We start from the raw sequence: 15,188 nt of genomic DNA, 5'->3' as shown, positions 1-15,188 counted from the left end.
ATAAGCAAAATTTGCTGATGCAGCATGCAGCATGTTGATTGTCATCAGCATGCAATCAGTGCTGAACGTCAGATGACATAAAAAAGGAACTGAACTCACGAGTAGTAAAATTCCCCAAATAAATACCTGAATGAATGAATGAATGAAAGGAAACAAGCTAGAAGGCCAAAAATTATGTCTGCATTGCACCAAATGCATAGATGCAGTAAAGACATCAAGATATTCAGAACATGCCTAAATGGGTGTAAACTAGGGTGCATGGAGAGCATGGCAAGAAAGTACAATCAAGGTGCACACCTGAGATTCCTTGTACAAAAGCACATCTGGTACTGCTGCAACTAGCTCAACATATTCCATCCCCTAATTGTAGATGCATTAACAGAAAAAAGCAGGAGCTAGAGTGAGGCTGTGAATGAGAAACTACTAATGAGAGACCATTACTTAATGCCACCCACTGCATTCAAGTACGTGAAACAGCGTCGACAGGTGAAGGTTCTGAACTGTAAAGGAGTTAAGAGTTGACGAGCACAGAGATTTGAGAATTTCCTTTCATTCATCTGTACTGCCTGTCCACTGAGTGAACTGACCTTGAGAGGCCACAGCTACCATTAGAAATACAGCTAAAGAACCATAAGATGTTCTGATAAATACTACAATGAAGCCATAATAAAATGAAGCCATAAAATCACTGTGTGTTATCATTCTGTGGTTAGAATTTCCCCTGCGACATCCACATGTCTTGAGTGCCATGCTATCATGCTGAAACATTCTTGATTCATTACAGAACTGCCTAATTCAGTTCAGTTAGCTCTCTTCATACACCCTCACATTTTTTAGGGTACTATGACACGTGCTTTCAGATTAAGTCTTCTCATATGGCTCCAAAACAGTGCAATGATCACAGAATCATCTAAATAACATCCTGAGAAATTTTGCCAGCCTTTTGCAGCATGCATAGTGTGAGGAGAACTTAAGGTGACATGTTTCTGCCAGAGGTATTTTGTGATTGCTTTGAAACGAATGCACCACCCTTAAAATATGATCCATACCATTACTGGTGCACAAACGGGGCAGTGATGCTGACTCTTTGACAAAGGAACACAGACAAAGGAATCTGAGGTATTGCACAGAATGAACGTGAAGGAATTGACGTCAAAGTAGCAATCACTTGGCATGGAATACAACTGCAGCCTCTCGCATGACAGTGATATGATCAGCAAGTCATCTGGTGGCACTGTATTGAGCTAGAGAACTCCACATACCTGCTATGCTATGTGTACTGTCTGCACCTCTAGAGTATTTTGCATCTTGTTCGATCCATGCAATACCCTACACTGCCATAACGAGAACCAGCATTGGTGGCACTGTGGGAAGATGGTCGTAATGAAGCATGTGTTGTGTGGCTATGTGTGCACTCTATCACTGCAGGAAGGGGTTGCAGTCAAGCGGGTGGCCGTTCTTGCTATAAGAGGAGAGCATGGAGGAACTGGATGAGCTCGGCTCAAGCAGCCCACTGCCAACGATCACATCCAGGTCCACAAAGCTGGGGTACTGCCCCTCGGGAGTCTCGGGCACACTTGATGAGAACGGGCTGCTGCATAGTGTGGGTTCATCCCCAACCAAGGCAGTCTCTTCCTCCTCTGAAAAAGTGCGCTCGGGGCTCTCGCCCAGTGTGTCATCCGAACCCGTGTCCAGCCTCAATGCGTCTTCCCCTGCGTCACTCTCGGCAAGGCCATTTGACGAGTCGCTGATATCCTCAGGACGTGCCAGTGAAGCCTCACTGCGAGTGACAGTGAGCGGCAGTGCCGGTGGTGGAGGGCAGCCCAGCCTTGACAGCTCGAGTGCCAGGCTGCGCTCGAGCTCCTCGTACTTGCGCAGAACCTCATTGACAGCACTGGAGCAGTACTCCGGGGGTGGTGGGATGCCCACCAGGCCCCCCAGCAAGGCATCCTCGGCAGGGCACATGGCAATGGGGCTGAGCTGGGCCATCAGACTTTCTTCGGGAAGTGGCACGCTTGCCAGCTCCAAGGACAGGTCAGGCTTCTCTTGAGGGAAAACTTTTTGCCCCGCCTGTTCTACAGGAACTTGCTGGACACTAGGGACATGTTCAGTGGCAGGACTAGACCGTGTGGGCTCGTCCCCCAGCAATTTCTTTTTGCGAAGCACTGCCATGATTTCCCTCTCCAGAGAGTCTTCCTCTAGTGAGTCATCGTGAGAGGAAAAGCTGTCGGCCCTTGGCAGCTGTGCCAGGTGCACGAAATCCACAGACCCGACCACTCGAGGCCCAAGGGCATGTGCTCGCGCAAAGATAGTAGGTGGGCTCGACTGACGTGAACCCCGGCCCATATCTGTTCGTGGCCTGCGGCGGGGGTGCCCCTCGCTGCGCCGCATTCTACTGTCCCGCAAGAACCCCCTACGGTGCAGCACATACCCAAACTCTGAGTCCTCCTCATCAAAGCTGCGACTAGCTCGCGAGAGCTCACCCGATCGTCGACGGCCACTTTCCGGACCCCCATTCACCACTGAGCCTGGCTCCTTACTTGAATTGTCGGCACTTGGTGTGGGTGCAGCGATGGACGAGTCCCCTTCCTCCAGTCGATACGAATCATGTGAGATGTTGTCGTCTGTGTCCTGGCTAGGTGTCACAGCACCCTCAGTAAGGCGAGGTGTTTCACGGCTTGTGTCCCGTCGTGGAGAACTTGGTTCTGAGGTTGCGGCAGCTGCTGACTGAATGTTCTCCTCATTGTCTGAAGTGCCAGCACTACCACGAGAAGGTAAGCGCAGGCTTGTTGATCTGTGATATGGGAAAGAGGAGGAGAAAGAGTCATCACAGTTAAACTGCAGATCAATGTGTGCGCATCCATTGGCAACCACAGTATAGAAATGGCACCATTGTAATTACATGCATGAATTATAAAGCAGGCATGGCATTAAAGTGCCTGCAGCTATAATGATGCACAGCTGGATTTGCCACGAATTCACAAACACACAATATCATTCCTCCCCACTTGAGTCAACGTAACCATGCACTGACCAACTAGAAAGCAAGAACTTCACAAGAACACACTTTTGGGTAAAACCCAATTTCACCCAATTTCGGCTCCCTGAGCCAGTTTATAAGAATTTGGTTACACCCAATTTCTCCCAAGAAAGCAATATCACAGGAAACCTAGGTATTAGCTGGCACAGTGACAAAATCGGGGCCTTTGATTTTGGGGTAAGCTCCAGCCACTCTTAAAGGGACACTAAGAAAAAGATTTTAAGCTAGGCTGGTAGATGACATTTACGAAATACCCCCCCCCCCCTCCCCAAAATCAAGAGATTACACTGTATTCCAAAGAAAGTGTGGGTTCAAGAAGCAGAATTTCGAGCCCTGCATAAAAAATACACCATGATATCTATAACAACATCATGAATGCGTGCACAAAATTCAAAAAAGTTTCCTCCAATTTTCTACACAAAGAATTAGGCATTACCAAGCAAGCAAATGCACATAAACTTCTGAAAGAATACTATTCTAAACAGATTTCCTGCTCCATTTTGTATGCATGTGTGTTTGCATGCGCACGTGCGTTCCTTTGAAATGCAGAGGAGGATGTCCTCCTGCAGCCTCATTTTGAGCACCTTTGACAAAGTTAAGCTGCGAAAAATTATTCAGTAGTTCCCAACATTACAGAAAATTTAGATAGGGCTGCTTTTTCACTATTAATGTGGACTAGAGCAGTGGTACGACGACACAGACTCCCTGCTAAAAGAGAACGTGAACTTGTCAAGACAACAGAGCCCATCATACAAATATTTCATGTAGTTTTTTAGAAGGTAGCACAGATACAATAAGATAATGTTCTCTCTGCATTTGGTTCAACAATGTTAATAAACAAAACCTTAACATTTGGTTGCTACAGCTGGTTCTGCACCTCCTTACATTACAAGGTTCTGGCTAACGTACTTTGTAAACGGGGATATGCAACTGTAAAGATGACAGTTTTGTTAACGTGTCATCACTTCCAATTCTTTCTACTCTATATAAACGACAAACCCCATAGCTAAAAAAATACTGCATTTTCATAATCCTAAGGTTTGAAAATAAATTACCTGTGTGACCGAGATATGGTGCTTTGGAGACTAGACATATTGCTCTCTCTTGCAACATTGCCAATTTATGCATTGTTTTCCACTGAAGTTGTTCCTCAGACTAGAATTATGTATTGAACTAAAGAGTAAAACACTGAACTATATAAAAGCATTTTAATGGATGTAGGGAGATAATTACATTGGTGACACAAAACACCTATAGCTCTAGACAGCTTACGAAGTGATCTACATGGCAGTCTCATGTCACAGTTTCAAAGAAATATATGCCAAGTGATTTGAATTACGGTACCATTTCTACTTCAGTATTGTCTAAATATATGGCAGGATGCTGGCAGTAGCATGATGGATGGATAGACAGATGTATGTATGGATGGACAGATGGAGCAAATCCTGCATCAAGATCCCAACTGCTGTCACATTTATAAAAATAAGCAGTACCCAGTTTAGAATGGTCACCCGAGTGACGACTAATACACTCACTTGAACAATGAGGTGGCAGTCGAATGTAAGCTGCGTGACAAGCTCTAATGGTTGTTAATGAGCAGATGACATTCTGACACAGACAAATGGCACAGGAACACGACTGTGCTTCTGATTGGCTGGCTCCTCTTGCTTTAATGCCACACTACTGCACTATAATTGTTTTATGATTGCAAATCTTTTGCAAACAATCACAACATGTATGAGCAAAGATTAGTGAAAAGAGAATGAGAAAAGTAGTGCAAGAGTTGGGAAATGCTTTCTTGGAGCAAACTTTCCAAACTATTTGTGAAAACGAGGTGCATCATGCTGACAAAAGACAAGTTTCCAGAAGTGGTAATTATTATTTCTTGGTAAAAAAATATTAAAGATACTGACACACACAAAAACCCAAATTTTGATATTTCTCACCAATTATCAACTAAAATACAGAATGCAATTTCAACTATCCAATTTTGAAAAATAATAAATCCAACAACAGAGGGTGCTGTTTATACACTTGAAAATTGCAAGTACACACTGTAGTCCGATTTTCAGTCATAAGGAGAGTGTGCTTGTAAAAAACGGCTTGCTTCTCATTTTACCACTTGCAGGCCAAATTTTTAGTAATTTACTGCAACAAATGACACAATCATTAGGCTGCAGAGTATGTGTTTGCATTTTGCATCAGTGTCTAAGCCCTCCGTGAATTGGTTGACTATATGTGCAGGTATTACCTGACACTGCCATCAGTTGCACACATTTTGACTGTTACTATCCCAGAAGGATAGAGTCCTATGACCGTGTCTTAGGCCCCAAAACATCACATGGCATATATTTGCCATGCGAAATGTTCATCATTGTTCATTCCATTAGTGAAGGACAAAAAGGCCATTTTGAAAGCATTACTTACTATCCTGACTGAACACAAATGCAACAGCTCTGAGTATGCGATGTAAAGAGTTTTAGTAGGTTTCTGTTGTAGGAACTATTGCATGCACACGGTACTGTGTGGCCACAAAGGTTGCAGTAGTATCAGTCGACAGAAAGATGAAAGTAACACAGTTTACTTTGTCAGGCATGGGCAGAAGCAGCCACCCCAGGATCAGCATGCCAAGCATGCCATACCCAACAAGAGAGCCAAGCACGGTCCCCGAGCACAGACAACACCAGGAAGTGCAAAACCAAGGGACAGGGCAACGCAAACCAAGAGAGAGTGTGCAGGGGCTGGAAGATGGGTGAGAGTGAAAACAGAGAGAGAGCAAAGAGATGTTTGCCACATACCGGTTAAGGCATTCGAGTGTCAAACGGTAAAGTATTGCGGACCGAGTATGTACCTTTGAAAGGGCTGCCTCTTGACATAGTTCTCCCTAACATATTCAACAATCTGCTTCTGCGTTCTACCACTATACCTGCAAAGAGAAGAAAAAGTACATGCTTTATCAATCCCTTTGCTACTTGACTCCTCCAGCTGCATGTTGGTCATCAAATGGTGGTGAGGTGATCTAGTGCAGTGATTCCTACAGTTGTCTCGTGTGTGCATGTTCACAATGGGTAACAGTTTTTGTGTGTCCTGAGTAAACAAAAATAAACGGTAGGGCAGGGTAGAGGGCGGGACTGCTCTCAGAGCCATCCTCATGTCTACAAAGGTAAGCATGCAAACACACTCATTCTTCCCAATGCACTACCCACCCCCCTGCTGCACAGTTGCAACAGTGCCTACAGGGCACGACTGGAAGGCATCACAGGAGACAAACTAAATGACAACTACCACAAATCTCTGCACTTCTCACGGCATTCGGTGCCAACCGCAGTCGGCACAGCCCGCACAGGAGCTGGAGCCAAACAAGGCCTCCACTGTGCAGCTGGTCAGCTCTTGGCACATGCACAACCGCCGGGACATCCTGGGTTCCCAACGACACATCACGCTTGCACCTGCTCAAAAGGTAACACACCTCATTCATCACAATGGCCATGCAGCTTCTACAACTAGCATGCAGGGTTAAAGCAACGTCAAGGTGCATGCTGGCACAGCCAGTCAATCTGGCCAACAGCACTAAATCACTGTTTTCAAGAAGACTGTCATGCACACAGTACTGGTCTGGGAAACCTGAAAAGCAAGAGCACACTCACTTAGGGGTGGGAATAGGGGGGGCAGAAATCAACTATGTTGCATTACGTGAAAATGATCCAAGAATGCAACAAACCTGAGTTATCAGCACAGTTTGCATGGATACAACACGATGACAATGACATGAACATTCTGACTCTTGCAATTAAAAAGAAGGCTCTGTGATTATAATGTGATGTGATGCTGCAAACAGTGCCCTTGGCCAAGAATAAATAATAATTTAGTGCCTGTTAGTCCTATTCTTTCCATAAGAGGTGCAACTCAAGTTTCATACTAGGGTTACCAGAGGTGGTGCTGCAGTCACTCAACAACAGGAATCATGAGCAATGCTTTATATACTTTGAAACTGCTCCTCGCAAGGTGGCCTGAGGTGCTCCTAGGGACTGTGAAGGCGTTGCGATCAAGGCTTGCACTATGTAAATGACATTGCTCCACTCAGCGCCGCTGTCTACACACATCTGTCATGATCTTTGCTGTTGACAACTGCCTTTTATTATTTTCTTTTTTGTGTTTGTGATAGCTTGGTCACCATGCATGTGGTGTACTCTAAGAGTGTTGTGGAAAAGGTCTGACAGACATGTTCACTGTTCAACGTGCATATCAAAAGAACTTCCTTCCTTGGTATTCAAGATGAACAGCAAGGCCCATTCTGCAGCATCTGTTCTGCAGCATTTGCAAAGGCACACATGAACGGTGTCCATTCACATTTCTTTGCTCAAGTGGCATGCCAGCAAAATGACACCTCCAAATCGTCACAGTGCAAGAATTCCAACCTTGTGTAAATCCTGAATAAAGTGCATATGTGTGGTTAGCACACCATTCTCTTTCTTCTTTTTTTTGCAATTATGTACAGAGCACTGCACAACACACATGTGGCACCTGGTACGGGTGCGTGATACATTCATAACCTTATCTTTATAAGCATTTCCCACCAGTGGTGCTGTACATTGACTGTATACAGCACTGCTCAGAAATTGTAGCCTATTTCAAGCAAATCAAGGTACAAAAAACTTGATTTACCTGAAACCAAAACAGAATGACTTTATAAAAATGTCAGCATTTGACTTGGCTGATTTCAGAAAATGGAAGACTGCTGCAAAAAAAAAAAAAAAAAAAAAAATGCCAGGCCTGCGTGGCACACGCAGCACAGTTACAGCGTAAGCTAGACGAGCGTTTTGACAGACCTACCGAGTAATTTGAGTGAATGCGTCAGGAATGCGCTTGGGACGCCATCGCGCGTGCAAGCCAACGCGTTCCATCGCCAATGGCTAGCGCCGTTCGGTCCCAGCCAAGCGGCCGACAATGCAACTACGGCTGTCACATTCACTCCCATTGCAATGCACCCGACGCGGCCTGCTTGGGACGCCGTCGCGCGTGCAAGCCGATGCATTCCATCGCCAATGGCTAGCGCCTTTCCCGCTCTTGGATAGCAAGCGCTTGCGTGGCTCAGTGGTGGAGTATCCGCCTCCCATGCAGCGGGCCCAGGTTCGATCCCGGCGGAGAGCGGGTACTTTTTTTCGCGTATGATAGCGGCTATGGGGCGGCGACATCATCGCGACCCGAAGCAGCTATTGGAATGAGCCCATAACAGCTTACGCTGTAAAACTTTCAATATGTTAGTCTAGCCTGGGTTGGTTCTCCAGGCATCATGGAATGAGTCGTTTGGAGGCCTTTCTTGATGCATACTATATACCCTTACTAAAAAAGAAACTTTGTTAGTATTTAAATTAACTCACTTCTATCTTATGACTCATATGCACTACTACAAACCGATGAATTCAGAAAAATGAGGACAGCACAAAAGGACCAATGTGCACGAGAACAGAAATGTACAACACTCATAAATTGAAATGCGAATAGCAACAAACACTTTTTACGAGTCGAACCAACTTATAACGATGTTTAAGTGCCAAGAAAATCCTACTGTTATAACCGAATTGCACACAAAAAAATCAGAGGGGACAAACATTCAAAGATTTTATTTAGACAGAAGTAAGCAGTCAAATCCACTTATAGCATTACCAATCTTAACAATACTCGAAGGTAACAATAAGCAGCTACCCCACCCTTAACTTTGTGTATTCTATGATAAAATAAACCATTAATACAATGCTCCCATGCCGCATTAGTGGCAACAACAATTAAATCTGGCTACTGGGCATCTGCACTAAAAGAGAAAGGATTTGAAATCCAGGAAAAGAAAAAAATGCGAGCCACTATGCTACCCCCACATATATGCTGGGGTGCGTGCACTTCACACAGCACACCTTAGTCACCCCTCTCCACCCCTCCAATATCGATGAGAGGGTGGAAGGGAGACGGGAGAGGGGCATGACGAAGGCTGACGAAGGCATGGCGTGAGGGGTGCACACCTCAAAGGAGGATGTGGCAAATCAGCTGGTTTTTTTCTTTTTTATTTATTCGAGGCAATGCAACGAAGACGTGCAGGGGGGAGGGGAGTGCATGCGGCACAAGGGTGGGTGTGACAAAGGGATTAGCTGTTAGTTTTTTTTTTTTTTTTTAAGATGATTTTGCATTTCTTTCAGAGCACACACCCTGTAGCCAGGTTTAATTGTTACAACTGATAATGTGGTGTGCGAGCATTGCAGTAAACGGTTTACTTAACTATAGAACACACACAAAGAACTGGCTGCTCATTGTTATATCCTAGATATTGTTAAAACCAGTATTGTTATAAGTGGGTTCCACTGTAATTACATAGAAGTGCAATGTTTAATAGCTCAGTAACCAGTTTCTACGCAAAAAGTAGTACCCAGTGTAGGTTTTGGAGTCTGAATAAAGCCACTGTTACAAATGCAGGGAAAACTGGAAACAAAATTATGCATTGCAGTAGTTTCACCATTTTTCACGTTTGAATTTTCCACGTTTCACAACCGCGAAGTGCCGATGTGGCATGCGGTGGTTTTATTAAATTCAAACTGCAATGCAATGGTAGTTCCAAATGGAGGTTGACATCAGATTCATTTTGGCAGCTCACAGAATTCTTAAATGCTGTTTGCGGAAAGCCTTTGTCTACAAGAAGGCCAACCCGGTGGCGCAGCATCTCAGTTCAGCATCCCATGCTTGAAGCCCACTGAGACTCAAGACAAAACATCATCCATGCTTTTTTGTGGAATGCATACCTGACCGGGAAGCCTTTTGCGTTCTTAAAGCAGAGTGCCGATAATGAACGGCCACAGTTCGCACAAGCCATTCACATGTGCAGCGACCGAAACTGAGAGCACCCTCTAATTTTTCCTACATGGCATGTAATGATCATTGGATTCAATCTCATGTTTGACAGAATCTGCCAAAACAGTGCCGTATCAAATTTGTCGGCATTAAATATTTCCGACGATGTGAGCAGTGACCGCGTCTGTTGGGAGAAATGCACTTGCAGGGGCACGGCGCGGCGCAGTGTTCGATATATTGAATGTGTTGGTGAATCGGAGTTCGATGTACACGTAGTACATTGCTAAACTTTTGCATGGCATTTTCAAGGGGATTTTATGTATCTCTTTGGCCAACTCATAAATAACAGAGAAAATTTCCCCTCTCCTGAAAAGCACCACCGCATATACTCATTTGTGGAGCGAGTGCACATGACTGAAAGATGCTCTGCAATTTGTGGAGCCAGCCTGCACGTCGTGCTTTGTGTCGCATGAGCTCCCAAAATAGCAAGCCACATCGCCATCTTGTCCTTAGTTTTTGAGAGATCACCTGTGTGTTGCAATGTCAAATTCTGCTTAGATGTTTGCAAATTACCACAAGTTCAGCATAAAACATAAGTCATTTTAGAGCTGTTGAGAGCAACACAGATTGTCCACTTGTGATGTCAACCAAGACAGAATGCACCTTAGCTGTTGCTCTTGTCAAATTCACCGGCCAATGCTTGCAGGTCCGGCAAGAGCCGTGTTTGACAGGACGCTATGATGCCACAGCCCGAATTAATTCAAAAATAGACAAAGTAGAAAACATTAAAGGGCTCGCTACAGTTTCAGTAGTGAAGTGCCAACCAGGCTTGTTTAAGCATGCTTACGACGTTGCAGTATGGCTGGTGAAGATGTAACGAATTTACAGTCAGTAAATACTTTATGTGTGAAGTGCAAAATGTAAGGCGGTAATGTAACTCTTGACAATGAAGAGTGAGAGTGCGGCCTTGCTGAGAAACTACTTTTTGCAGGCAGGAATTTCAGCAATGTGGCTTTTGCAAGAAGCATTCCACATGTGAACTATTGACCACAGAGTTAGCCCTTTTATTGTAAGCACTCTTGCGGCACATGCATGTGATACAAGTGCCACATGATGTTTTTGTGACAGCGAACATTTTTGCAACATGGCCTTCACAACAAAAGTGGCAAAGTTATCACAAAGAACAAGGCAGTACCTGAGGCAGCTTTTACCGGCCATATGGGCGAGGCAGTCCAAAGCTTTGGCTGAAGATGCCATGAAAATTTACAAAGGAAATGAAAGCACCCTGTCTAAAATACTTAAGAAACTTCACCTGAAAGCAGGGGCCAGCAACAAAACGCAGAATACCTCTTGCTGGCGTGCTTGAGATATCACGCTTGCACTTCTTTCACGTGGACCTGATCAGCATTTTTTTTTAACTATCAGCATGTACACTTCAACGAATATTGGTTGTAACGAAGGTAGGTTTGTTAACTCTCAAGTGGATCTAATCAGGGCAGGAAAGGAGGAGGTTTAGGAGGTGGCTGGCGACGACCGAACCTATCAGTGACAAGAGCCGCCAATCTGTACATTTTTAGTTGTGCCATGCTGCGATTTACAACAAGGGGCAGTAGTTGCCTGGCTAACACGCCTACCAATATAGATAGAGGTACTGTGAATGGTTAGGGCCTACAACACAAATTTAACCCCAACCAAAAACGAAACCGCATTTATGTTTACAACAACGCAACAGAAGAAAAAAAGAAAAGAATTTGCAACCAAGCTGCCAGGCATTCTAAAAAGAAAATCTTGTTTATTAGTTGTGATAGAGCAGAAAAAAGCAAAAGTCGGGACATTTGGCCGTTCGACTGTGTCAAGTTGGGACTCCTAACTTTTACGCAAAATTAAGGACTGTCTCGATAAATTCAGGACACATGGGAACCCTAAATGAAAGTATTTTCAAGGCAGATTCAACGTCATTATACAGTGAAACCTCGATATAACGAACCTCAATTTAACAAAATTCGCAATGCAATGAACTATCTTTATTTCCCTATCTTAGTTCCATTGAATTAACGAAATTTGCGATATAACGAAGTTTTTCGCTGCAATACAACTTGATTATATCGTGGTTCAACTGTAATGAGGTTTGACTGTATTTGCTTGACTGTAACAGGCCCCTTGTTCTGTTGCCACTTTCTGATAAAAATGGCGATGACACTGGCTCTGACAATAGGCTTCTACAAACACTGCCAAATGCGTTTTCGTATCCAATTAAATCCTCGTACAGAAAATTTTGAGAATAAGTTTCTTCGAAAGAAAACGGAAATAAATATGTTGACTGGGTAAACAGGGTGATACAGCCCATGGGTAATCATGTTAATCATTCATTGTGAGTTGATCTCTTAACTTAAAAATCTTCGTATAGCAGGCATCAAAATAGCCCTTTTCAACAGGTGCCTTCGACCCATTCACTGTCCCCTAACACTGCCAAGAGAGACACTGCAGCCTATAAATTTATGACTGGGGTCACTATTTGGATAAGCCACATTGTGTTGACTCGTAAAGTTTAAATTATTCAGTGAGGGCCAATTTCAGAATTGAAATAATGAAAGCTTTGGCCCATAGAAATGTATTGGCCCTGGCCAGGACTTTCGGTATAGACAGAATTCATAAAAAATCTAATTAGCCAAAGTCTAATTAATAAAAGTATTTACTTGTACATATGCGAATAAATGTAGTTGAAAGCCAGCACTTTGTGTGTCGAGGTTACTTCTTTGTGTCTGTTTTGCTGCATGCTGTATTGTGAAGTCATGTTAGGCCAATTAACCCCTCCCTACGCCATGCTTCAGCCTACTGGAACACTACGATATGGAAGGTCTGGCTTGTATTCAATGTGGCTTAACCTGAACCATGGTCATGGCTGTGTAAATAAAGGTTTCTTGAAATCAGTCTTCACAAGAGCTCCTAGTTCTCCGGCAATACAACTTGCATTAGTGTTTACACTGATGCTAGCAATTATACCACAGACCTCATTCTTCCACAAAATTTAGAAACAAACAGGTGGTCCACATTTTATCTAACTTAACACCCTGGCAACATGTACTTTAACCCCAAAAATGATCCCAGAAAAGCATACTAAATGTCCCAATTTTTATACCGTATTATCGCGATTCTAAGCACCCCCCCCCCCCCCCTCTATTTTCGCGAAAAAATTGGGAAAAAAGTTTGCGTGTGAATCTAAGCACCCCCCTATTTGTCAAGAAGAGCGCGTAGCTAAGGCCACCAAACGCGGTTCGAGTCAGAGCCGTCGGAGTCAGAAGGTGGCACGACATCCGCGGCGCGATCTCGCCGCACAGCCATACTGTAAGGGCGCGTGGACTCGTGACGCTCGTGCGCGCGAGATTGAGTCGGCTGACCTCAGCAAGCTTTCACTCGCACACACAGTGTACAGCGCACAGCGACGATGTTGCTGTGTTTGGACTTTACACGGAACCTCAAAGCGACGTCCACGGTGACCGGTACAAAATGCACTTCGCAATAAAATGTGCTTCTGCGCGGTTACTACTCTGACAGCAACAGCGAATTCGCACCCCCTACCAGCAGCTTCTGCGCGTTACGGGGAACTTATCTCGAAGGCCATGCTTTTGTGTGCAGCAATCGACAAAAGCTGTATGAGAAGGAAATACGTCATGTTTTAAGTTCACTATCGCTGGCGACTGTCGTCCAGGCATCGCAACTCGAGAATCGAACGTCTGCGCACATGAGATTTTGCCGATTTTGTGCCTGTGCGTGTAGAACAAGAAAGATAGTACGTACTAACCGTTTGGTGGGCAATGAGCGACTACCACTTGAGCGGTCAGCCCATGAGGTTAAATGGGGGCTGAGTGGGGGAATCTTTGCGACTACATTTAAACCGCAATTACGCATTGAGCGGGTACGTATTAACGAGGTTTGACTGTACTATCCTTACTTCGTATAGCTGTCTGCTGTTTTGCTGTCGCAATCGATGCTTTGCCTTTCGTGCGAAACTGGGACTTTTTTGTTTATTGCAACTTTAGTGTATTGGGAGTAAACCTTGAGCAATAGCACATACGCTAAGAGTTTCTTTTTCCAATTTTCGTGCCGAACCTGCATATAACGAAATCCTCTTCATAACGAAGTTTTTCGGGAATTTGTCAATTTCGTTATATCCAGGTTTAACTGTAATCCAATGAAATGATCTTTTTAATCTGAGTGGTTGAGTACTAGTGACAGAATTTTTTTCAGGAGTGCCTTCGTCATCGGGCAAGTACCTGAATGTCCCTGGGGAATCTCTTATGTCCTGCATTTACCTCAATTTCTCAATTACTAAAGCTCTGTTCGCGATTATATTGACGCCTTAGATGTTCTAGAGCATTACTCTACCACTTTGGCTTGACTTTTCATTAGCCTTTAGTGTCCCTTTCAATGCTTTAGAAAAAAAAAATGTGAAATGCACTTACAAGTAGTTGTATATGAGGTTAGTTTCACACCATTTGCTACCCCAGGTTGAAATCTGTGGGCTAGTTGCAAAAAAAACTGAAGCGGGTGTCCAGTGGTAAAGAACTCCTTTATATTAGCAAATTCGTTTATTGCATGTCCTCTGACTTCACAGGCAAACTGTGTCGCATCTTATGGCAGCCTGTAAAATAATCATGTCTGCAATTTGTGCACTTGAATGGAATGGAAACTCCTCGTAGAGAGCACTGTTGGCCATGTCAGAAATGATACGTACCAAAATGTTTTTGGAGTACTAAACATGATATCAGAATCCCAGGCATAAGTGTCCTGTTTCGAAATAGGAACTCGGAACTGGTATGTTGCAAGATTGTGACAATAAATTAAGATCAGGGGTAAATAAGTTCCTCTGAATTTGTTTCTGCTCATTCTATACCCAATTCATATTTGATAATATTGATAACTGCACACTGATTAGCCAATGTATTGTTAGTCATAAGAGATCAGCTCTAACAGCTGCAATGTAGTTTCCTTCTATCATGCCCAGGTAGCTCATCCTGGGCTGGAACGCAAGTGAGCATCATAGTGCAAACATGAAACGACAATATTTGCTTCCATTTGTGTTTTCTTGGCACTGATTTAACCCTTTTTGCATCAACCAAGAATTAACAGAGCTTGAAGAGACCAAGCTACCTATTTGGACTGCAGACATGGTTGGAATTAAATTTATTTGCATGTTTGAATGCTACAATCAAAATTTGGATTAAAAAAATCACAGCATATCCACGGGGTGAATGATGATGAGTGGGCGAAGCTCCGGAGGGAATCATCGGATCTCCCGCTTAAGGGGACG

The 15,188-nt window shown here is 44.0% G+C and overlaps 1 protein-coding gene across 1 annotated transcript in view; it reads right to left on the bottom strand.

Annotated features, from left to right (window-relative positions):
- Window positions 1-15,188, bottom strand: part of LOC119443034 (FERM, ARHGEF and pleckstrin domain-containing protein 2-like) — a 128,821-nt gene that overhangs the window by 78,527 nt on the left and 35,106 nt on the right. The window contains exons 8-9 of the mRNA XM_037708160.2: window positions 5,892-5,966; window positions 2,541-2,794 (exon numbers count right to left, since the gene is read on the bottom strand). Coding sequence (XP_037564088.1) covers window positions 2,541-2,794; window positions 5,892-5,966 — 329 coding nt within the window. The remainder of the gene's footprint in view (window positions 1-2,540; window positions 2,795-5,891; window positions 5,967-15,188) is intronic.

The sequence above is a fragment of the Dermacentor silvarum genome, chromosome 2 (genome assembly GCF_013339745.2).
Source record: "Dermacentor silvarum isolate Dsil-2018 chromosome 2, BIME_Dsil_1.4, whole genome shotgun sequence".
Classification (NCBI taxonomy): Eukaryota; Metazoa; Arthropoda; class Arachnida; order Ixodida; family Ixodidae; genus Dermacentor; species Dermacentor silvarum.
Note: the sequence above shows the minus strand (reverse complement) of the source record. Positions and strands in the feature narration are given on the sequence as shown.